General features: G+C 39.3%; 1 protein-coding gene across 1 annotated transcript in view; it reads right to left on the bottom strand.

Annotated features, from left to right (window-relative positions):
• SLC2A13 (solute carrier family 2 member 13) overlaps positions 1-6559 on the bottom strand; it is a 515435-nt gene extending 508876 nt beyond the window's left edge. The window contains exon 1 of the mRNA XM_069584615.1: positions 4195-6559. Coding sequence (XP_069440716.1) covers positions 4195-4750 — 556 coding nt within the window. The 5' untranslated portion in view covers positions 4751-6559. The remainder of the gene's footprint in view (positions 1-4194) is intronic.
• Between the last annotated feature and the right edge of the window lie 19609 nt (positions 6560-26168).

Raw genomic sequence — 26168 nt, 5'->3', positions numbered from 1 at the left:
TAAGTGAAAGTGAAGTCGCTCAGTCGTGTCTGACTCTTTGCGACCCCATGGACTGTAGCCTACCAGGCTTCTCTGTCCATGGGATTTTCCAGGCAAGGATACTGGAGTGGGTTGCCATTTCCTTCTCCAGGGGAATCTTCCTGACCTAGGGATTGAACCCGGGTCTCCCGCATTGGAGGCAGACACTTTACCCTCTGAGCCACCAGGGGAGCCCATCTATGAGGTAGGCATCCAGCAAAAGGAGACCTGTTTCTAGAGCTAAAAGGATGAAATGAGATAACATATGTAAAAACAGCAGGGTACCTACCCCATACTAAAGCACTAAAAAATAATAGCTTCTTTCATGGATCTCTGTAAATCTGTTGAACTCTTATTCACCCTCCAAACCCCAATTTAAATCTGTTTCTATAAAACCGCCTTAATTATTTGTTCTATTCTCTTCCTCCCCAGAAATGCAATTGCTTAATCTTCTGTGTTTCCTATGGGAGTTACAGAAACCTCTACTGTACTTTAAATGCTTGTTGATGGCCTTTGTGTTCCATTAGAGAATGAATACCTCCAGGGTGGGATTTTTATCTAACTACTGCCTACTCCAAAAGTTAAAGAATCAATAATGAAACTTAATTAGCATTTATTAAACAAGTAAATTATTTCATTAAACTCTTTCAAACTAAATTCCATCACCTCCACTAGCTTGGTTCATAGTGATGCTCTCCATCTATATGCCATCACTCCATGGCAAATAGATGGAGAAACAATGACAGACTTTATTTTCTTGGGCTCCAAAATCACTGACGATGGTGACTGCAGCCATGAAATTAAAAGATGCCTGCTCCTTGGAAGAAAAGCTATGACCAACCTAGACAGCATATTAAAAAGCAGAGACACTGCTCTGCCAACAAAGGTCCGTCCAGTCAAAGCTATGGTTTTTCCAATAGTCATGTATGGATGTGAGAGTTGACCATAAAGAAAGCTGAGGAGCAAAGAATTGATGTTTTTGAACTGTGGTGTTGGAGAAGATTCTTGAGAGCCCCTTGGACTGCAAGGAGATCCAACCAGTCAGTCATAAAGGAAATCAGTCCTGAATATTCATTGGAAGGACTGATGCCGAAGCTCCAATGCTTTGGCCACCTGATGTGAAGAACCGACTCATTGGAAAAGACCCTGATGCTGGGAAAGACTGAAGGTGGGAGGAGAAGGGGGTGACAGAGGATGAGATGGTTTGATGGCATCACTGACTCGATGGACATGAGTTTAAGTAAGCTCCAGGAGTTGGTGATGGACAGAGAAGCCTGATGTGCTGCAGTTCATGGAGTTGCAAAGAGTAGAAAACGACCGAGCGGCTGAACTGAACTGAGCAAACTAAAACCCTTATGTAGTCTTTCAAGCATTTCACAATACTCTAGAAAAATAACAATCCTTTAATACTTTGATACCCTATCAGCAATGTAACTTTTTAATGCTTCTGCTTACCATGCACTTATTTACTCATCAAGTACAAGTGCCTCCTACAGGCTGAGAGTACTGTACATTGGTGAACAAAATGAACAAAAAAACCCTGTCCTTATGGGCTTTATATTTACCACAGGTAAATTTGTGGAAGAAACAAATTTCCATTACAAATTTGCCAGATAAGTATACCAGAAGACACAAAGTTATTCTTCGATATTTACTAAATATCAAAGGGATAATAAAAAACAAAAACAAAAACCTCCTGACCACACACAAAATCTAACTACTTAAAAAAGTATGATATAAATTCAGATTCATGTAGTAAACAAGCAAAACTAATTTTGTATCCCTAAAAAAACGCTCATCCTAAAAGGACTCATTTCCTTGTAGCTAACAGTATTTGTAATTTCTTTTTTGAATGGTTAGTAATCTTTTGAGTTTTAAGAATTTTACAATTACATGCATCGCATAGATCCTAATTTGAAAGGTGATGATGTGTAATGCGGCCTCTTTGAAAATCTGTTTAAAACCTTAAAACATTCTTCATTTTGTAAGTGAGGAGAGCTTTTTATGCAACTTTATATCAGGGCTTCCAGTCTAAGTGGTGCTCCCCCATGAGTAAGACAGGCCATACCAGGACTAAATCAACTAGCTGCAGTATCGGGCAAGCAACCCTGGTGCCAGAGACACAGATGCTGCTCTTGCACACCAACCTTTCCAACCTTACCTCTTGCTTCATCCTCTCTGCTGCATCCACCTTGTTCCTCAAGTATGGCCTATGCTTTCCTTTCTTTGCTCATTCCCAAGTTTGGCCTAGAAAGTCCTTTCCTTATCTCTACTGTCAAAATACTACTTATCAACATACCATTTCCATCTGGAAGAGCTTAGGCTTTCCTCTCTTGGGGTAACTGTACCCTCTTTTAATTAACAACCCTCCCTGTGAGCCTTTCTTACAGAGCTTAGCTAGTTCTACCTTGCTCTAACCATGCCCAGCCACTCTTACTGAAGCATAAATGTTCCTCAGTGTTCTGCTCATCTGGAAAGGGCCCTTAAACACACAACAGGGGTTTGATTTTCCTATCAGATAAAAGACTAAACATAATACCCAAATATCCAATACTTGCCATAGCTAAACACTAGGAAACTTCACTGAGAGATCTCTGCCAAACAGTACTGATTTCCAAAATCACAAAAAAGACTCATTCTTACTGAACAAATCTTGCTACCTAAAATTACATTATTTCAATGTCAGAAGAAACAAAAAAGGTAATCTGTTGTCCCATGCAAAGAATGCTGACAGGAGAATCCTGAAGGCACTAGGTACTTCTTACAGAGAGGTTTCATTTCAGCTGTACTTTTTGGTCATTTTAGACTTTAATAAGCCAACTTAACATTAAACTGAGAGCCTTGCCCTGCTTCACTAATTAACAGTGCAATTAACAAACAAAAGGGAAATCAGTAATAACCAATTCTGGATATAAAGTACAGTGAGCTGGGTTTCAGGTTATGGTTCCTACATGTGGAGTTGTATAAATAGGGCTCTCTCCCCCATAGAGTCTACAGAGAAAAGGTGAAAAGCATAAACGTCAAACAAGTGGTGAATGGACAGATCATCAGGAGCCCTAGTTTAAAGGGCTCTTTCATCAATCCCCAGCCACAGGGAAGAAATACTTCAACAGCACCCTAAAGGAAACAAGAAACTGAATCATGAAATGAAATAATAAAAAAGCATCAGCGGCATGCCTTACAAAAATTACTAGTGAGATTTAAGTCTCAACCCCCACTTTGTCTCAAAAGTGCTTTCTAATAATACTGCGCACATTCCAAACAGCTTCCGTCTGCCAAGAACTTACCAACTGCACCTGCCCTGCTCAGCAACCAGGGTAAAAAACCAATCCCAAGGGAACCTTCATCCCTTCATTTTGGCAGTAAACTGCAAAAATCCACCTTGCTGGGCATTTATCCACAGGGCGAATAGTTTCAAAGTGAATTTAGGAGGTGAACAAGACCCAAGGGAAAGCAGGAGAGACAAAACAAAAAGGAGAATGGGTGAATACAGATTTAAAGGAAAAGGTCAGAAAAACAGAAAAGTCAAGAATTTATTGGGGGGGGGGGGCGGAAAGGAAAGCAAAAGGCAATACAAAAAGTAAACTCAAAAGAAGAGAATAAAATAGCACTCTACCCTAAAGATAAATGACTCGAGAAGGAAAGTGAGGAGCAGCAAAGAGTAGAGTCCAGATGACTTGAGGAACTTTAAAAATTCTCTTACTGTATCTTTTAAGACTGATTGGGTTCGAAGTTCGGAATCCTAGAAGAGGCAAGGGTCTACAGTGGAGGAAAAAGTGAGACAATATTGGAGAGTAAAGAGATCCTCCCTCCTAAGCTCTCAGATAGACATCAGGTAAGGCTGAATCAAGGAAACCGCTGGTGAGGAGCCAGGTTCCGGGAAGGGCTTAGAGAGGCAAGTATCACGCGGATTCACTTGTCCGTAGGCGACAGAGTCCACGTGGGCTCGGGGGCGAGCACAGCGATCCCCCACCCCCACCCCCACCCTGGAGGGAGACTGCGAGGCCGGACTAACAAACAGATGGGCTCTCAGAACAGGAGCAAGAGATGCGAAGTGTCCTCGGGAGCCGGCCACACTCGACGGGGACCCTGAAGGGGGAAAAGAACGCAGCGAGCAGGGTCAAGGGCGGAGTCGCCAGGGGCCCCGCAGGCGCTCTTCGCGAAGCCGGAACTCACCGATGCCGAGCCCCACAACCAGGCGGCCGGCGAGCAGCGTCTCCTTGTTGTTCGCCGCGGCCAGCACCGCGGAGCCGGCGGTGAAGAGGGCACTGGCCAGCAGGATGGCGGCGCGGCGGCCGAAGACGCCGTTGAGGGCCCCGCCGGCCAGCGCCGAGACGGCGGCCGCCCCCACCGTGCTGGACACGAGCAGCTCCTGCCACATCGCGTCCAGGCTGAGCTGCCGCTTGAGCAGCAGCATGGCCCCCGACACCACCCCGGTGTCATAGCCGAACAGGAAGCCGCCCAGCGCGGAGAAGACTGCCACCACGTACACGAAGGCGGGGGTCTCGTCCTGCTGGAACTGCCGCCGCGCCGCGCGCTCCAGGTCCCCGACGCCGCCGCCGCCCGCGCCCGCGCCCTGCAGGCTGGCGCTCGACTCCGCGGCCGCCAGAAGGCTGCGCTCCCCGGCCGTGCTCGCCGCGTCCGGCTCCTGCTGCTTCCTGCGGCGCTCGCCCATGAGGCTGCTCAGGCTCCGCAGCGTGTACTCCACATTCTCGCTCGCCTTGCGGGACATAAGGCAGGGGCCCGGGGCTGCCCGGGGGAACGAGGCTCCGCGGGCTGGCGGTCTCGGAGGGCTGGACAGCCCGAGCGAGCACAAGGAACCGCCGCCTTCTTCCTCCCGGCTCCCGCTGCGCCTGCCACGGTAGCAGCCGCCGCCGCGGCCACTCCGGGGAGAAAGTTGCTGCCCGCCGGCCCCGGCTCTGCGGAGTTGGAGCCCGGCGGGTCTCACTCGAGACTCACGCCCCGCGCCTGCCGAGCTGGCGCTGCGGAGCGAACGGGAGGTGGGGCCGCAAGTCACGTGCAGCCCCAGCCGGCGGGGCCGGCCCGAGACGCCCCGCCCCTCCTCGGGCGGTGCCAGCCTCAGCCCACCCCGGACCCCTAAACCCCACCTCCCGGTCGAGCGCGACCTCTGACCTAGGGTCCTTCTAACGTGGTTCTCGGTTTCTTAACTGCTCCAAGTCCCTTAGTTTGGGGGTTGCAGCTGAGGAGCAAGCCAGTCTTTGCCAGCCCGGTACTAGACTTCCAGACCCGGAGAAATGGCTTACGACGATTGCACGTTTTGGAAAGGCAGAGAGAGAACCACTTTCGAAAAGCCTGAGGATGGCCAAGGCTGGAAGGGCCTAGGAAAAAATATCCTGTTATGGCATGGAGCAAGTACCTCTCCTTCCTTTTATAATATTGTGATATAAATGAATCTGTTCCGGAGCAATTCAGTTTCTTATCGCCAGTCCCTCCTCAATTTATGGTTCTTTTAAAGGAACGATACGTCTTATTTCTTGGAGGATAGAGTTAACCTATCTCCCCAGGTGAATCACAAAGCTTGTTCCATGGATCCCTGATGTGTGAAAGAAAACTCACGTTTATACGTTCCACTCGTGTCCCCAAGTATTAATAACTCCCACTGGTACAAAGTAAACCCAAGATTTCATCTGATTTGAGGTTTAATAGGCAATCTCCATCAACATACTGCAAGGAAGGATGTCTTCTCCCTGGAGAAAGCTACGCTGTTGTCCTCCATGTTCAGGGGGCAATTGTAACTGTCTCATTTGCTTGTGTGATGTGTTGTGCTCAGCTCCTTTGGTTGTGTCTGACTGTTTGCAACCCTATGCAATGTAGCCTGCTAGACTCCTTTGTACATGGTATTCTCCAGGCAAGACTACTGGAGTGGGTTGCAATTTCCTCCTTTGGGAATCCAACTCTGGTCTCCTCTGTCTCCTGCACTGCAGGTGGATTCTTTACTGTTGAGCCTGCCTGATTTGCTTGAAACAATGCAAAGATGACATTACTTGTCATCAGTTTTTTTTTTTTAACTGTTAATTGCGAGTTATTAGTTTGTGGGGTTTCCTCCCCCCCACTTTGGCTTGTCATTAGTAAATCATTCTATACAGCTTCACTTTAGAAGAGAAACTATGTCCCTCTGATTTGCTTTCATTCTTCAGGCTCAGGGCAGGAGGGAAATCATCATATAATTCTATTCTTTATCACTTCAGTGTTAGCATTAGTTGCTGAGTTGTGTCTGACTCTTTTGTGACCCCATGGACTGTAGCCTTCTAGGTTCCTCTCTCCATGGAATTCTCCAGGCAAGAATACTAGAGTGGGTACACATTCCCTTCTCCAGGGGATCCTCCCAACCAAGGGATCAAACCTGGGTCTCCTACATTGTAAGCAGCTTCTTTTACCATCTTTACTGCTGAGCCACCAGCTTTATTTTCCTTATTTGAGTAAAAGACTTCTTAGTTTGAGGTCTATTTTTCCTTGCAGGCTAGAACTTCTTCCTTTTAAAGAAAAGAATTTTGTTGTCTTGTTTCAATAAAAAGTTACATTAGAATTTGTCAAAGTTGCTTTTCTTTGGATTATCAGTCATGATTATCTCCATAATACAACACTTTCCTTTCCCGCAACTAAGAAAAATGATTTAATGGACTCAGAGGGCTTAACTGTTTAAACTTATTGTGTGACTTTTAAGTAAGGTTCTCTCATAATTTCCAGGGACCAGTTAAACAGAGAGGGCTTTTAGCTCTAGAGCAATGAACTCTTTAATACTACTCATGCTACTGTAAAATATTCCCGTAAGAGCACGCCCTTTCCCAGGCCTACTGGTATAAAACTGCGCCATCTGGTGGCGAGCCATTTCATCGTTTTTGAAGAGCTGGGCTTTTCTACCAGGCGAGAATCGACTGATACTGTTGCCAGTTCCCTCTTGTTGAGATGAAACGAACTTTCACTTACTCCTAGCAGGGACACCTTGTCTCCTGACCATCCCTTGCTGGAAATTCAAATTTTGTGTTACAGAACACTAAACTACTTAAAGTGGTTCCATTCCATATCATCAGGTCACCTAAATACCTAAAAACAGGTTACACCCTAAAAGAAATATGACATGAAAAAAGGGACCCGAAAGTTAAGCAGAGTTCTTCCCAGCCTTTGAAGAGTGCCAAGTTCATTTTAGTACCACAGCATATGTAAAATATAGTTTCCTGAAGCCTGCCACAATTGCAGATTATGATGAAATGGAAAGCCCATTGGCCAAGAATCGAAAGACATCAGTCCCATCACTATCAGTGTTTTGCTATACACTTTTGACAAGCAATTAAATTAGCTTGTGCTTGTTTTCTTATTTGCGGAGCAGATGATGGTACAGCAATGACTCATTTACTAGAAATGAAAAAGGAATTTTAAAATATACATAATTAGCAGAGCAAATAATAATTATAAGCATCATTATTGGTTGCAAGGTGAATTTGAAAACCCAAGTTTTAGGTACACTTTCTTTACAACCTCAAGAAATGCTAAGGACCAGATAGAAAAGGGAAATAAGTCAGAGAATGGTTTTAGCTGTCCTGCTACAGATCCCTTTCCATTCATCTCTCCTACCATAATAGTCCCCTTTCCCCAGTATCAGTTTGAAATGTATCTTTCCAGAACATTCTCTATGCATTTATATGTATGCATTTTTATGTACAGAAGTACACACAGTTTTGATATTGTTCATATCACAAAGAAAAACACACATCAAACTGGTTTAAACCAAAAGTATGGAGAGGGAGGATTTGTAGTCTCTTGTCTCTGAAAAGTTTATAATAGACTGATTTCAAATATAACTAAATATGGGACTCAAAAGCCAAGATGTTACCAATAACTCCATCTTACCATTTTTCTTCCTTCTGTGTAGGCTCCGCTCTCAAATTTCATGTGGTAACTAAGTGGCTACAGCAGGCTCCAAGATCTATCTCCTATTCTACTCATATCTGAAGGGTCGTTAGTGCCCACAGCTTGAGCTATTAATGGAACTAAGTCATATGGGCTTAGATTGGAGGGGGGATGATACTCCCATAATAAATCTGGGGTCTTTTTTGCCAGAAGACAGACAAATCCTGGGCAATAAAAACAACAGACTTGAGTTGTGAAAGTAACTAGTAAAGTACTCAGTTGTTCAGTTGTGCCTGATTCTTGGGACCCCATGGACTATAGCCTGTCTGGCTCCTCTGTCCATGGGATTTTTCTAGGCAAGAACAGTGGAGTGGGGTACCATCTTCTTTACCAAGGGATCTTCCCAACCAAAGGATCCAACCCACATCTCCTGTGGCTCCTATACTGGCAGGCAGATTCTTTACTGCTGAGCCATCTGGGAAGCAACTAGTAAAGTAACATGCATAAAAGCCAAATAAAGTGTTTCAAGAAGGAAGGGCTGGCTAATAGTATCAAATGTATTGCACAGAGATCAAAAAGAATAAAAGCTCTTATGAAATCATTGAAGTTAATTATGAGAAAGTCAATGATGAAGACCTAATACACACCATGATGACTACAGTTAATATATTGTATAATGGAAATTTGGGCTTCCTTGGCGGCACTAGTGATAACTCACCTGCAAATGAGGGAAACTTAAGAGACATGGGTTCAACCCCTGGGTTGGCAAGATCCCCTGGAGGAGGGCATGACAACCTACTCCAGTATTATTGCCTGGTGAATCCCATTGAAAGAGGAGCTTGGCGAGCTATAGTCCCTAGGATCACAAACAGTCGGACACTACTGAAGCAACTTACTGCACACATGCTTGAAACTTGCTAGTTGAATATATCTTAAATGTTCTAACCACAGAAAAAGGTAATATGTGATTTGATTATCGTAATCGTTTCACAGTGTATGTATATATCAAAACATTACACTGTGTACACTAACAATATACATTTTTTATTTGTCAGTCATACTACAATAAAGCTGCAGGGGTAGGGAGAAAGAGAGAAAAAAGTCAATGGTGACTGCTGAGAATCAGAATATTGTTTTGATAGTGTTTTGCTGGTAATACGTTCAGAAACCCAGTAGTAATGTCAGAATCCTGCCCTATTGATCATTTGTCCTTCCTGTACATCTGATAGACAATGGTAGCATCAAAATAAATATACTGTTAATAGGTACAAAGAAGTGGGTCCCAAGGCTAATTTTGAGGTATAATTGATGCACATCCCCCAAAATCTTGCATTCTTTGACGTTCTAAGAAAGAAGAGATGGAATAGGGAGGCAGGAATGGAAGGTAAAAAGAAAGGATTGTCAGCATGCCCAACAAAAAATGCCCAATCTAGATTAGCTTACTACATGGAGATCTGAAACAGGAAATACAAGAAAGCATGAAGCATGGATGATATTTTAATACATGTTGACTTCACTCACCAATAAACACGCCCAAACAGGAATAGAACTTATAACACAACATATTATCACTTCCTCCTCTTTTGGGTGGGGAGGGTTATAACACCTCTTACTCCTCAGAGACTTTTAGGAGAGAAATTTCAATTAACAGGAAATTAGTGGAAATAACAAACTTGGCTGCATTTTCTAGAAGTCTCTTGGTAAACATGATGAAGGCGAGAATAAAGAGATATCAGGACCAAGAGAAAGGGTAGAGGGGTTAGGCATGATTTGAATTTATTCATATACGGAAGTAGGTGGTACTTGTAATAAAGAATCTGCCTGCCAATGCAGGAGCCACAGGACATGTAGGTTCCATCGCTGGGTAAGGAAGATCCCTTGGAGTAGGAAATGGCAACCCACTCCAGTACTCTTGCCTAGAAAATTCCATGAACAGCGGAACCTAGAGGGCTACAGTCCACGGGGGTCCCAAAGAATCAGACATGACTGACTACACACACACTGACATGAAAAGAATAAATTGATAATTCAAGATCCTGCTGAGTGATAGAACAGTCTCAAAGAAGGCAGGGATGGAAAGATCAAGATGGCTAAAGGAGAGGCTAACCTAACCATTGGGAAGAGGAGGAACACGTCTTCCTCTAAGAGAAAAGGCAAGCAAAAAAAAACAAACACCATATGTGTGTGTGTGTGTGTGTGTGTGTGTGTGTGTGTGTGTATGCATCAGGAAAGAGGAACATGGCATTAGTAACAAAAATACAGTATTGACCTTTGTAGTTCTTAATTGAGGAATTAGCAAGTGTCTATACTAACAGCACTCAATTCTGGCCACTGTTGTTGGCCCAAGAACTTTTATTAATTAATTCATTAATTATTTAGTTTTTATTAATCACTTGTTAATTACACAAGCAATAGTATAATTGCTAACAAACATTTTTAAAAATAACAAAGAAATCTTTCCCTGAAGTGGATAATAGGGAGTGGGGGGTGGAGTGAACCTAGATGTTGCAAGCAGGATCACCTGTGTTCATATCTTCAATCTGCTGCTTACTTGATTGTGTGACCACCTACCTATTTTCTCTAAGCTTCAGATTTCTCTTCTGTAAAAGGAGGATAATAGTATATCAGTAGTTAGATGGCTTGAATCTGAGTAACAGGAAATCCATACTCAAATTGCTTATACACTACAGTAGTGTGTTATTACATAAGTCTGAATGTCCAGAGGTGGCAGCATTAGAAATAGTATGATTACTCTTTGAATAACAGTATCAGAGATCCAGATTCTATCCTATTCTCCACTATGTGATTCTTATTGTGTTAGTTTTGCCCTCTGCTGGCTTATTCCAAAGTGGTAAGAAGTTCTAACATTTCCAGGTTTTAATTTTCTAATGTATACAGAAAAGTACGGTACCTAGTTCCTATTCTCAAATGCAGTATATCCCAAGTAGTAAAAGACCAACATGGCTGTGTTTGAAAGTGAAAATGTTATTTGCTCAGTTGTGTCTGACTCTGTGACCCTATGGACTGTAGCCCACCAGACTCCTCAAATCCACGGAATTCTCCAGGCAAGAATACTGAAGCAGGTTGCCTTGCCTTCCTCCAGGGGATCTTCCCAACCCAGGAATCAAACCCAGGTCTCCTGCACTGCAGGCAGATTCTTTACCATCTGAGCCACCAGTTTACATACACTTCATAACACAAAGTGAGCTTCCCAGGTGGCTCAATGCCAAAGAATTTGCTGCCAATGCAGGGGACACTGGAGACACAGGTTCGCTTGCTAGATTGAAAAGATCCCCTCAAGAAGGAAATGGCAACTCACCCCAGTATTCTTGCCTAGAAAATCCCATGGACAGGGGAGCCTAACAGAATACAGTCCATCGGATCACCAAGAGTCAGACATGTCTGAGTGACTGAGCATACACCCAATAATACAAAGCATAGTGTACCAAATTGGTGCTAGAAACAAAATTCTAGTGAAGCTCAACTTTGATAGAAGAGTATCAAAATAGTCTTTATTCAAACAAACAAGTAGCTGCAAATAACTAGTTAAAAAACAGATTTTTTTTTTAAAGACTTGAAGTTGCAAGAAGTCCTTTAATTAACAGGATGCAGACATCTGAAATGAGAGCAGTGGGAAGTATTTGTTTCAAAATGGAATCACTAATGAAACTAGTAAGAAGTTGCTACTGAGAAATTATTAATTTGATCTGACACTGGGTCTTCAGCCAGTATCAGTGGTTTGACTAGTAATGGAAAACACTTTTCAAATGTTTCTTGTAACATGATGAGCTCCTCACTAATCATTTTGTTTTTAAAAATTGAATATGTTTGTTTGCAGTTTGTAAACAACCTTCTAAACTCATTTGCAACAGTGATTCTATCTGAAGTTGTAAGCATGGTAATAGGGTGACTGTGCTTTAATTACAGCTTCCTGGGTGGTGTTAGTGGTAAAGAACCCGCCTACCAGTGCAGGAGACATAAGAAATGCAAGTTCAATCCTTGGGCTGGGAAAATCCCCTGGGGAAGGAAATGGCTATCCACTCCATTATTCTTGCCTGGAGAATCCCATGGACAGCAGAGGCCAGAGGGCTATAGTTCAGAGGGTTGCAAAGAGTTGGACATGACTGAAATGACTCAGCATACAAGCACAAAAGCCCAAAGTCAAAGAAAAGTGTCCTTAGCAAATGAGAGCAGCGCCTGTATTTGTTCTGTTCACCGCTCTATCACCTGAGTCTAACATGTTGTTGGCACATATAGGGACTCAATAAATACTTATTGAATGAATTAATGTGGGAAATCAATGCACATGGAATTTGTTTGGCTCAGGTCTATAAGTCATCACCTTCCATATCCGTGCATAATGTGGTGAAATAACAACAAGTTGAGATAATACAAAGTATAAGATGCCACCTGATCCCAATCCTAAATATAACTCAAGCAGTGTCAGATTTTAACTGGCCAAAAAAGTATATTTTTTTCTTAAGAAATACATAACATAGCCTATAGATGTTAATAGAAATAAATGCACTATTTCTTGGGCATTTAACTTTATGAAAAGCACTTTATTTTGCATCATTATTAATTGCCTTTATTTCCAAAAGGAAAACACTGCAGACCCATATGCAAAAATAGCTGATTGTATAAATTACTATGTACCAAGTTATTGAAAGAGTCAAAACTTTCGGAAGAGGTTAAGAGGGGAGAGATCAATGGACTGAAATTAAAATTTTAAAAAACAAAAGAGTATTTATTTTCTCCAGTTTGAAGCCATAACATAAAACAAAAAAGTTGTTACAATAAAATGATTCTTATTCCTCAGTCAGTTCAGACGCTCAGTCGTGTCCAACGCTTTGGAGCTGGGTGGACTGCAGCACACCAGTCTTCTCTGTCCATCACCATCTCCTGGAGCTTGCTCAAACTCATGTCCTTTGAGTTGGTGATGCCATCCAACCATTTAATCCTCTTCGTCCTCTTCTCCCTCCTTCAATCTTTCCCAGCATTAGGGTCTTTTCCAATGAGTCAATTCTTTGCATCAGGTGGCCAAAATATTGGAGCTTCAGCTTCGTCATCAGTCCTTCCAGTGAATATTCAGGACTGATTTCCTTTAGGAACGACTGGTTTGATCGCCTTGCAGTCCAAGACTCTCAAGAGTCTTCTCCAACACCACAGTTCAGTTCACAGTTTGGAATTCTTATTCCTAATTGGTACCAAAATTGTTGATGAAATGTCAACTGATTAAACTACAGAGTAAATAACTCCATTTACTTGGGTTTTACAATCTACACAGTTTTTACATTTTTCTGACCTGTGAGTGATCATAGTATGTTTCATCATTAATTTGGGGAACCCTAGGTTACAAGTGGCAAAGCGCAATCTCTGTGTTCTACTTCTTAATTAATAGACATCTTACCTACCTACTAACCAGACAGGATCACCCTGCTTATCACTATGCGGTTTTGCATATTATTTAAATGTCAAATAGAAGAAAAACAGCATAAGTTCCAAAACACAGAACAGGAATCCACACTTTGAAAATTTTTTAAAAGAAAATTTTGACAATTTTCAAGCTGAAAACTAAGTGAATATACTTATCAATCATCATCTTGAAAAAGTACTCTTAACTCTGTGGAGAACAAGAAAGAGAGGGAACAACTTTAGCAGTTCTTCCCAATATCAAAAAGAAAAATAAGCCTTCCAAGTATGAAAAAGCATTCCTTAGTTTGCAGTACAAAAGAAAAATTGTCATCTGAGGAGCTAAGATAATTTCATTATTTTCTCTAAATCATTGAATTGTTGTAAGAAATGTTTGGTTGAGTATAGAAATATTCAGTAAATATGTTACTGCCACTGGCTAATGATGACAGATATTCACCAGGGAGTGATTTGGTAAGATAATAAGAATGCAATAGTGCACTGACAAGAAAAGCAAAGTCAATTTCTTCCATATGATCTTTGTTTTGTGAAATTGCCGTGAAATTTTCATGCAGGAACCCTGAGGTATTCATAGCTATTTTTCATAGACCTACAAGCTAAGTGAAGACAGCTTTAAATTATCATCCCAATGGATGAGAAACTCACAGTGTGAATAATAAGGGGAAAAAGCAGCCAACTATATATACTCATAATTTTAAAGCCCTTGTTGACATTAAAAACTGTTTCAGATATCTGTTATTGCTTAGTATGAAGAAAAATTGCTTTGTGTGTCTTATTTCTAAAAACTTGTGAACTTCCCTGGTGGTCCAGTGGTTAAGAATCTGCCTGCTAATGCAGGGGACATAGGTTCAATCCCTAGTCCAGGAAGATGCTACATACCACAAAGCAACGAAACTTGTGTGCAGCAACTACTGCAGCCCGGGTGCCTAGAGCTTGTGCCCCAGAACAAGAGAAGCCACCACACTGAGAAGACTGCACACCCCAGTGGATAGTAGCCCTCACTCTCTGAAATTAGAACGTCCGAATGCAGCAACAAAGCCAATAAATAGCCAATAAATAAATAAAAACTTACGTCTTTTAATTTTTTTTCTTTTTAAAATTGTCTTCTTTAGTTCAGTTTAGTCACTCAGTCATGTCCAATTCTTTGTGACCCCATGGACTGCAGCATGCCAGCAACTCCTGGAGTTTACTCAAACTCATATCCATGGAGTCAGTGATGCCATGGAACCATCTCATCTTCTGTTGCCCCCTTCTCCTCTTGCCTTCAATTTTTCCCAGTATCAGGGTCTTTTCCAATGAGTCAGTTCTTTGCATCAGGTGACCAAATCATTGGAGCTTCAATTTCTGCACCAGACCTTCCAATGAATATTAATCTTAGAATACAGTATATTAAAAAATACAGTAGTACAACATCTGGCATACAGAAGCTGGCATGAAGTGAGCAGGCAAGAAGAGCTACTGACTGGAAGAGGGAAAGAAGGTGGGAGATGGGAGAGCTGAAGCATCTTCAGCAGTAGGAGATGGAGAGCAAGCTGCAATTTCACTCACACCTGATGACAAATGTTCTGGTTCCTTCTGAATGGCTGCTCCAACCTTCATGTACCCTTCTACGCTCACGGCCTGTACCTCAGAAACTAACAATGCCTCCTCAAATAAAGAAAATTCCCTTGCCATTTCCTGCATTGTGAATCTCTTTGGTCCTTCAGTTACTTCTTCCTCTTGTCTCTCTTTGTTCTTTCTCTGGACCATCAATTCCAGGCGCTTCTCAGCTATATCACTGCTGCTTTTATGTTTCTTCCTGACGTCTGACATCCTGAGCTTGAAATAAAGATATTGTACCGCTGTACTGTATACAGTACTGTAAGTAAAGTACACAAAAGCATCACCATTTGTAGAGGATGCACATATGTGACAATGCATGCTAGACACGTGAACTAACTACGTGACAACATGAGAACACATCCTTGCCTTTTTGAATGTGCGCAACTTGAAGGTTCATATGTAAAGGACTTACTATAATACAACAAATTTCACCCAGACTGTAAAAATATATATATAGTCAAACCGTCTTTATTTACAAATGACATATTGGTCTCTAGAAAATCCAAAGATAACTACAAAAGAGCTACTTAGAACCAATAAGTCAGATTAGCAAGGTTGTGAGATATATTATCATAAACAAAAGAATAATTGTATTTCTAAATAGTAGAAACAATCAAAAATTGAAATAAAAATACTATTTGTAGTGACATAAAAATGTAAGATAATTCAGGATGAATATTACAAAAGATGTGGAAAAGTTATACAGTGAAAAAGCTATAAAACACTGCTAGAATGAATTAAAGACCTAAACAAATGGAGACGGATATATGCCAGCTTCATGGGTTGAAAGACTCATTAAGATATTAACTCTCCCCCAAAATGATCCATAGGTTAAACACAATCCCATTTAAAATTCCAATAGGCTTTTCATGAAGAAATTTACAGACTGATTTAAAATTTTATATGAAAAGAAAAAGGAGATAAAATATCCAAAGCAACTTGAAAATGAAAAAGAAAGTTGGCGGACTAACAAACATGCTTTAGTTGGTCAGTCAAAATTTAAAAACTCCATGATTTCAAGCTCTAATATACAGTTATAGTAATCAAGGTAGTGTGGCATTGATGTAAAGACAGACAAATAGCGTAATAGGACAGATACCAGAAATAGATCCACATATGTATGCAAAACCGGCTTTCAACACATGTGTGCTAAGTCACTTCAGTTGTGTCCGAGTCTGTGTGACCCCATGGACTGTAGACTGCTAGGCTCCTCTGTCCATGGGTTTCTCCAGGCATACTGGAGAGGGTTGCCATGCCCTCCTCCAGGGGATCTTCCCAACCCAGGGACTGAACCCGCATCTCTTATGTCTCTGGCGGGCAAATTCTTTATCACTAGCAACACCTGGGATATATCCCAAGGTAAATGTTAGGTAAATGCAAATATAAGAATCTAAAACTAATAAAAATCTTCTAGAAGAAAACAGAGGGGAAAGTTTTTGCTGCCTTAAGCTAGGCAAAGAGTTCTTAAATACATTATCAAAAATGCAGTATATAAAAGAACAAATTGATAACTTAGTTTTCATCAAAATCAGAACATTCTGCATGTCAAATTTACTTTTTTTAAAAAAATTTAAACAATGCATATATTTTTAATTTTAAAAATTTGTAAAGTTATTTTACAGATAATTGAGACATGTATAACTATATGTCTACCAAAGTAACCTTATACCAGAATACTCATACATAGTAAACTGAAAAGTAAATAAAAGGAATGTTTTCTTCCTTTCTTTTTAAACTGTATTTATTTTTTAATTGGAGGATAATTGCTTTACAGTGTTGTGTGGGTTTCTGCCTACAACAGATTTGTGAATCAGCAGCAATAAGTATACATACATATGTCTTCTTTTGAATCTCCCTCCCACTCTTTTCCCACACCACCCCTCTGAGTTGTCACAGAGGTTGAGCTCCCTGTGTTATTAGCAACTTTCAACTAGCTATCTCTTTTATATATGTATTTATAATTTTGGTGTCCATATTTTTATAACTAGTATATAGAAGAATAATTGATTTTTTGTATGTTTATTTTGTATCTTGTAACTGTGTTGAATTTACTAGTTTTGGATGTCCTTTTATGATTCATGTAATGTATGGCAAAAACCACTACAATATTGTAAAGTAATTAGTCTCCAATTAAAATAATTTTTAAAACTGACTTTTAAATATATAAGAAGATAAGTTACAGACTGATAGGAAATATTTGCAATTTTGTATCTCCAGAAACCCTGCAGATGGTGACTGCAGCCTTGAAATTAAAAGACGCCTGCTCCTTGGAAGAAAAGCTATGACAAACATAGGCAGCATATTAAAAGGTAGAGACATCACTTTGCAGACAAACGTCTGTATAGTCAAAGCTATGGTGTTTTCAGTAGTCATGTACAGATGTGACAGTTGGACCATAAAGAAAGCTGAACATTGAAGAATTGATACTTTTGAATTGTGGTGCTGCAGAAGACTCTTGAAGTCCCTTGGACAGCCAGGAGACCAACCAGTCAGTCCTAAAGGAAGTCAGTCCTGAATATTCATTGGAAAGACTAATGCTGAAGTTGAAAATCCTTTGGCCACCTGATGTGAAGATCTGACTCATTTGAAAAAGACCCTGATGCTGGGAAGATTGAGGGCAGGAGAAGAAGGAGGTGACAGAGAATGAAACGGCTGGATGGATCACCGACTCAATGGACATGAGTTTGAGCAAACTCTGGGAGATAGAGAAGGAAAGGGAAGCCTGCTGCACTGTAGCCCATGGCGTTATAAAGAATCAGACACGACTGAGTGACTGAACAACAGTAGCAATCTGATAAAAGACTCAGATAAAAGACTTGAAATTAAATAATAAACAACTCAGTTAAAAGATGGACAAAATAACTGGAAAAGCATTCACCAAAGACTATATGTATGGGGAGCAAATATGCATATGAAGTGACACTTAACACTCACTGTTCATTGAGTGAGTGAAGTCGCTCAGTCCTGTCCAGCTCTTTGCGACCTCATGGACTGTAGCCTATCAGGCTCCTCCGTCCATGGGATTTTCCACGCGAGAGTGCTGGAGTGGATTGCCATTTCCTTCTCCAGGGGATCTTCCCGACCCAGGAATCGAGGGAAGCCACTGAACCACTGTTCATTAGGGAAATGTAAATTTAAACCTTGATAAAGTACTGCTACATACCTAATAGGAAGGCTAAAAATAAACCTACAGATTTAAGTGCAGAAAAGATGTGGAATGATTGGAACATTCATCTGCAGGTGGAACTGTATAATGATACAACTATTGAAAATACTGAGGTATTTTCTTTAAAAGGTTAAAATTACATCCAGTATATGATCCAGTCATTCCATTCCTAAATAGAGATGAAAAATGAAAGCGTATGTATATACATTTTGTTAGTGTTTATAGAAGCTTTATTTGTAGTAAACAGTAAATAAAAATTCAAATCTCCATCACATGATTAGACAAGTTGTGGTATATCTATACATGGAAAAGCAATCAGAAATAAAAAGTAATTAACTATTGATACATGTAACAGCATAGATGAATCTCAAAGTAGTTGTGCTGAGTGAAACACACCAGACAAAATAATATACACTGTAAAATTTCATATATATAAAGTCATATAAATACACACTAATCTATAGTAAAAGAAAGTGAATATTGATTGTCTGAGAATGGCATTGGGAGCAGGAGAACTGTCAGAAGAGATTTCGCAGGGGCTGGTAGACACAGTGGCAGTGGAGGGTTATGTTCATTACCTTGGCGGTGGGGATGGTTTTTCAGGTGTATACATATGTCAGACTTACCAAATTCTACACTTTAAATATGTGCAGTTATTGTACATCTTAATACATCTATTTTTAAAAACATATTTAAAAATGTATATCTTGTTAAAAATATTTTTCTATTTTATATGCCAACTTTATTATTATTATTTAAGCATGTTAAATATTTTGTATCTAAAAATGGATATATTAAGAGAAAGATGAAAAAGGCTTGGATGTCAGATGTCATCACAAAGCTGCCATATCAGTTATTTTCTCTCCAGCCATGTGTTCCCCAACATGAAAAAATTAAAAGAAACAAGTTTTTTAAAACTGCCAATCTTAAAATTTTCTTATTGTTATAGGCAGTGTAATTCAAAATCTAAGAAATTGTACCTGAATAGTCACACTAAACCATTAAAATATTAAATTGAATTGCTTATCATTATTGATTAGGGTCGTGCGTCCTGAAAATTAAGAAGACTATTTTTAAATGTAGAACTCCTTCCAGATCACAGGTCACCAGAAAATACATGTACAGATTTTAAGTGCTTACAAAGTATGAAGCCCAATCATGTGATATAAATAACCCAGGTAGGGCTATGACACTTCGATCGGTAGACAAAAGAATCAGATATCTGTAAATGGAACCCAATGATATGATTTACTATAAATCATATTGATACAGGTAATGCTAAACCTGTCCCACCAGTCTCTAACAGCAATCCAGTCAGCATCAAAGTCAAAAGCTCTGATTGTGAAACCAAGCAGAAGTTGTGCAGACATTCAACTGGGATAGTTTAATTATTTCCTTATCAAGTAAGCCTCTCTCAACTATTAAAATGTTTAGAACTAAGCATAGAAAAGTTAAAAAGAATCAAAAGCATCATATTAACATCTTTATGTTACAGAATCTGAGGGTATTGGGAATGTGCTTCTAATGAAAAAAGAGGAGTTGAACTTTTAGAGCATCATGTGTCGAACATTTAATTCAACTTAAAATTAGTAATTGACTGATTGATTTAAACTTTTGGTTTTAAACTAAGTCTTTATTAAATGCATGCATTGAAACATTTAAAAGAACTTAAGAACAAACTATGCAGAAGCTTAATATCTTTGTAAGAATTAATTTTGTACTTCAGAAGATTTTAAGTCATAAAGGACTTAAGGAGGGAATTGAATATTTTGCTTTATAAGTGTAGTTAAAAATATTTTAAAATATTAAATGGGACAGATCAAATCTTATTCAGAAACTGCTAAGCTAAACTGGAAAGTACATTTGCATACTCAACTTATTAATAAAACTTTAAAGAAGAATGTTGCTAAATTGAATTTCAAATTTTAATATCATAAGGAATTCTTGGATGACCTCTTTTGCACTGAAAAATTGTTTTTAAGGGTATCAAACCTCATATTTAATAAGACATTCCCCCCCCCGCCATGTTCCCACTGCCTCTTAAATTCTTAGATTTCTAGTTTATAAATTATCTAGTCACAGAATTTTCAAGAACATAATTCTTAAAATTGTGGGGAACCATCCTATATGTATATATGTGTTTCTTCTACTAGATTCTGAATTTTGTGAAAACAAGAATTGCTTCTTATTCTTTGTCTTCTGTGGACTTAGTAGTAAGGTTGCACTCAATTGATTCTTAATAGGTACTCAGTAGGAGTTCAGTAATAACTATTGGAAGGACTGATGCTGAAGCTGAAGCTCTGATACTTTGGTCTCCTGATGCAAAGAACTGACTCATTGGAAGAGACCCTGATGCTGGGAAAGATTGAAAGCAGGAGGAGAATGGGATGACAGAGGATGAGATGATTGGATGACATCACTGACTCAATGGACATGAGTTTGAGCAAGCTCCAGGAGTTGGTGATGGACAGGGAAGACTGGCATGCTGCAGTCCATGGGGTTGCAAAGACTTGGACACCACTAAGCAACTGAACTGAACTGAATAACTGTTGAACAAACTCTTTTGTTTTTCTTTAATAAAGCTCTTTCTCAGCATTTGTACACAATCAATTCCAGCATGGGGCTTTCCTGGTGGCTCAGACAGTAAAGAATCTTCCTATAATGCAGGATACCTGGGTTTGATTCCTGGGATGGGATAACCCCCTGGAGAAGTAAATGGCAACCCACTCAAGTATTCTTGCCTGAGAATACCATGGACAGAGGAGCCTGGCAGGCTGCAGTTACAAAGAGTTACAAAGAGTTACAGAGAGTTACAAAGAGTCAGACATGACTGAGTGACTTTCACTCACTCAGTCAATCCCAGTATGAGGACCCTTGACTCTTGTTAACATTTCTTTAAAGTCTTTTGACTGCTTAGCATCTGACTCTTCCTTTGATGTTTGGAAAATCTGCTACTCTACTAGTCTTGGTGGAGGCCTCTAACTATAGTAACCAAAAAGGCCAGACTGCTGACACCTATACCATGGGCTTGTGTGGTCTATGCTAAGATAGGATTTCCAAACAGTTTGGGAAAACACAGTATGTTTGCCAAAGGTAACCTTAGAACAGATGTTTATTTACCTATCCCATTATATTATTTATAATTGCAATTAATTACAATTTTCAATTATTTATCCAATTATATTACTTACATGTGTTGCTTATTAATTTATTAAGCAAGGCATTCATTCAATCATACTTTATTTTGTGCCTACTGTATGCCAAGTACCATCTTAGGTCTTAGGCTTACAACAGTAAAAAGACACAATCCTTTCCTTCATTGAGCTTAATTTCTATTTTTGTAAAGAATTTCTAGTGTTAAAAATAAAATATTAGTAATTTTTTGAAATGCACTTTGCAGAAAACAAATGCAAGGATAGCTGACATGGGAGATAGTAGCAATCAGTGGTCATAAGCTGCTTTGATCTTTATTTAATAAGGATCTTTACTAGGGATCATAAAGGGCCAAACTAAGACTAAAGGATGAGAAAGAACTGGTCAAGAAGAACAGAAGGAAGACCATTTATAGCAAAAGAGATAGCATGACCAGGGGATCTGAGGTTAAGTAGAGTTTGTCATTTTCACATAAAATAAAGATCATACAGCCAGAATACAGGGTATGGTGGGGGAAAGTGATAGGGAATAAGATGATTTTGGAGAAATAATAAGGACAAGATATATAGGATTTTGTGGAATGAATATTCACTACTGATAAATTTTCAATAATTTTCTGCTCTTCTTTGTTAATGTTTTCCTCTCTCCCTCTGATTTTTTGAATTGTAGAATAAGATGCCAGATCATTTATGTAATCCTTAATATTCTTGCATGATATTCTACTCCTGATAGTACTTTGTTATTGTATAGTAATTACAAATATTCATTTTCTCTACTCCAAAATAACTCATGCAACTTAAATTTTTATTGTTAATTCTGCTGTCACCATCTTCTCTGGGGCTTTTAAATGTCTTCTCAAATAATTCCTCTCATGACAGTTCACATGTAGGTATTTTTGCCTACACATTCTTACATTTTTTCCTCTGTTCCACAACTTCTCTAAGGCATATGTTTTTTTCTCACTCCTGCAAACAGACCATTATTTTCACCAATTCTCTCTCATGCCAGCAGTAGCTGACTACACCATCACAGTTAAGTTTTTTTCCAAGAGTACTTAAGAATTTTTGAAAATTCAGTGGTTTATTTTTGCCTCTAACTTTCTTCATGTTGCTCAAAGAAATACAGACTTGAGTAGACTTCAGAGATTCTTTAGTTTCCCATCTTTATTTTACCAATAATCTTTTTCAAATATATCATTCATTATTCAATGCTTAACAATTTCATATGTAAATCTTTAATTCCTTAATATCTCTATGTTTTAAACAACCTAACTTTTCACAATACTTTACAGAGGTCAGTTGCTATCAGAAACGTCCATATAGGCTTTCTTAGCAAAAGTTAAAACAAAATATTAAACACACATTATGAAAGATTAAACACACAGGATTAATTATCCCCAAATTCCCAGATAAACAGATTTGTCATTTGCAGGTCTTTTGTATCAGTTTTTACATTCATATCATATAATAATAGACATGTTATAGACATTATTAACCATTCAACTGGAAGTAAGAAACATGAAAAATAAATCAAAAGACAAATTATTACACTGCATAATTAAATTAGATTCTAGTTTTATACTCTGCCATTCTTCACAAAGCTGTCACGGAGATAAGAAAAAGAAAGCAGTGAGGATCCTCCAGGCAAATTTCCCTTATCTCAAGGCTGGAAAGAAATCTACATATATCTTTTTCTTTTGCTCCCCTTCATTTTGTTTAAGTAGCTGAATGACCAAATGATGTTTTCAGGTTTAAAAATGTTTAAACATTTTCTTTGCTACAAGTTGTCTCATCTGTTACTGAGGAAAAGAAATGTCTTAGCAGATGTTCAGAGAAATGAAGTTTCCCAGGTATCAAAAAGGAAAATGCTGATCTGCATGTTACCATGGAGTTAGTGTCTGCCTTCCTTCATGGCAGTTAAAGAACAGCCTAATTATCTGAAAAAAAGCAACACTTTATCTTGGCAAAGTAGTTCATTAGACTTTGAAATATCTCCATAAATCAGGTTTTTCTTACTCTAGCACAAGTTCTTAATGTCTCTGTCTCAAACGATATTACAAACTATTTACAAGAGAAAAATACCTTTGTTGTAATGTTACAAAGATTTTATGATGAAAATTATGAATTTCTATTTTAAACTATCTAGGGAAAGAACAAAATTCATTCATGAGAAAACTCTTTGTAAGAATAAAATACTGTATTTAAGCGTTCTGTCAATAACACTATGTATTTGGTAAGAAAACCCACTCTCTGATATTTTCTTCAGCTGTTTTTCCTAAGAACAAAAATTAATGCCAGGTATTTTTATTTCTTACCATCTTAGGCACTGCTGCTTTCACAAATGGAATTTATTAACTTGAAAGATAGCACCAAACCCAAGGTAAATCTGTGTGTAAGGGGAAAATAAAGATTGTTACTACAATTGTTGATAAAATATACATATATACATTGTGGCTACAATACAGTTTTTGTACATGTGAAGGAGGAAAGTGCATGTTGATTAATAAATTACTATTTAGAAATATATCTACAGGTAAATAAATAAACAAAACCGTACCAGTGGCGGTTTCTCCCCCACCACTCCTAGTTATACCAAGGCCATGTTGTAGACGGAAAGAGTGTCAATGATTTCTACTTTTAGTTATTTGGGTAGTTGCCATCAGGGTTGAATTTCCTTTGCAGCTAAAGAAATTTTAACTTTCAGTATCCTCTGGGTGCATATCTCTCCCAGCATTATTTGTGGCCCAGAAGTGGATCAAGATTATGTGGGGCCTAAAATGCATACATTCAGGAAGATATATCTTTAAGAAGGTGTTCATACAAAATTACATATACAAATGATACTATGAGCCAAGCCATGTAGGGCCACCCAAGACAAAAGGGTCATGGTAAAGAGTCCTGACATAACATGATCTACTGGAGAAGGGAACGGCAAACCACTTCAGCATTCTTGCTTGAGGAACTGATGAACAGTATGAAAGGCAAAAAGATATGACACTGAAAGATGAATGCCAAGATCAGTAGGAGACCAATATGCTACTGGAGAAGAGCAGGGAAATAGCTCCAGAAGGAACGAAGAGACTGAGACAAAGTGGAAACAATCCCAGTTGTGGATGTGTCTGGTGGTGAAAGTAAAGTCTGATGCTGTAAAGAACAATAATTCATAGGTACCTGGAATGGTAGGTCCATGAAACAAGGCAAATTGAAAGCGGTCAAACAGGAGATGGCATGAGTGACCGTTGACATTTTAGGAATCAGCAAACTAGAATGGACTGGAATGGATGAATTTATGACCATTATATCTACTACTGAGGGCAAGAATCCCTTAGAAGAAATGGAGTAGCCCTCATATCAACAGAAGAGTCCGAAATGAAGTACTTGGGTGCAATCTCAAAAATGACAGGAAGATTTCGGTTCATTTCCAAGGCAAACCATTCAATATCACATTAATCCAGGTTTATGCCCCAACCACTAATGCCAAAAAAGCTGAAGTTGAACAGTTCTATGAGGACCTACAAGACCTTCTAGAACTAATATGAAAAAAGATGTTCTTTTCATCATAAGGGATTAGAATGCAAAAGCTGGTAGTCAAGAGATTCCTGGAGCAACAGGCAAGTTTGGTCTTAGAATACAAAATGAAGCAACAAAGGCTAACAGAGTTTTGCCAAGAGAATGCCCTGGTCACAGCAAACACCCTCTTCCAACAACACAAGAGATTACTCTGCACATGGATGTTACCAAATGGTCAATACTAAAATCATATTGATTATATTTATGCAGCCAAGGATGGAGAAGCTCTATACAGTCAGTCAGCAAAAACAAGATAGCTAACTGTGGCTCAGATCATGAATTCCTTATTACCAAAGTACTTCCATTCAGACTTAAATGGAAATAAGTAGGAAAAAGAACTAGGCCATTCAGGTACAACCTAAATCAAATCCCTTATGATTATACAGTGGAAGTGACAAATAGATTCAAGGGATTAGATCTGATAGTGTCAGAAGAAATAGGGACAGAGGTTTGTTACATTGTAAGAAGGTGGTGTTCAAAACCATCCCCAAGGAAAACAAATACAAAAAGGCAAAATGGTTATCTGAGGAGGACTTACAAATAGCTGAGAAAAGAAGAGAAATGGAAGGCAAAGAATAAAGGAAAGATATAACCATCTGAATGCAGAGTTCCAAAGAATAGCAAGGAGAAATAAGAAAGCCTTCTTAAGTGAACAATGCGAAGAAATAGAGGAAAACAATGGAACGGGATAGATTAGAGATCTCTTCAAGAAAATTAGAGATACCAAGGGAATATTTCATGCAAAGATGAGCACAATAAAGGAAAGAAATGGCAAAGACCTAACAGAAGCAAAAGAGATTAAGAAGAGGTAGCAAGAATACACAGAAGAACTATATAAAAAAGGTTTTAATGACCTGGATAACCATGGTGGTGTAGTTAGTCATCTAGAGCCAGACATCCTGGAGTGTTGCCGGGGGCCAGCGTGAGGAATTCCGCCCATGGCAAAGGTCATGAGGAAGGAGGCTTGGCATACGCAAAGGCGTGATCAAACCTCAGGAAACACCCTGTTCCCGAGCATCAACCCCAAAGCCAGAGTCTGTTTTATGCTCTCACCTACACCTCTGATTTACGGGGGGCTCTCCCCCAGAACCGTTTCTCTCGGAGAAGGAGTAAACGTGCAGCTCCAAGACAATAAAAACTCTTGGGCGTGACAAGAGTGTTTCAGCTTACGGACTCCTCTGAAGGTTATCTAGCCCACCTGTATAGGTTTGTCCGGCCACATGTGATTGCTTACAGCCTCCCAACCTGAGAGGCACGAGATGTTTTAGACTTACTAAAGGCAAATTCTTTTGGGGAGTTAGAAATTGTTAGTATAGTTGGTTAGGAATTATATTGGTGAAAGGTTTCTTCATTTGTTG

Source organism: Ovis canadensis, chromosome 3 (assembly GCF_042477335.2).
Source record: "Ovis canadensis isolate MfBH-ARS-UI-01 breed Bighorn chromosome 3, ARS-UI_OviCan_v2, whole genome shotgun sequence".
Lineage (NCBI taxonomy): Eukaryota > Metazoa > Chordata > Mammalia > Artiodactyla > Bovidae > Ovis > Ovis canadensis.
Note: the sequence above shows the minus strand (reverse complement) of the source record. Positions and strands in the feature narration are given on the sequence as shown.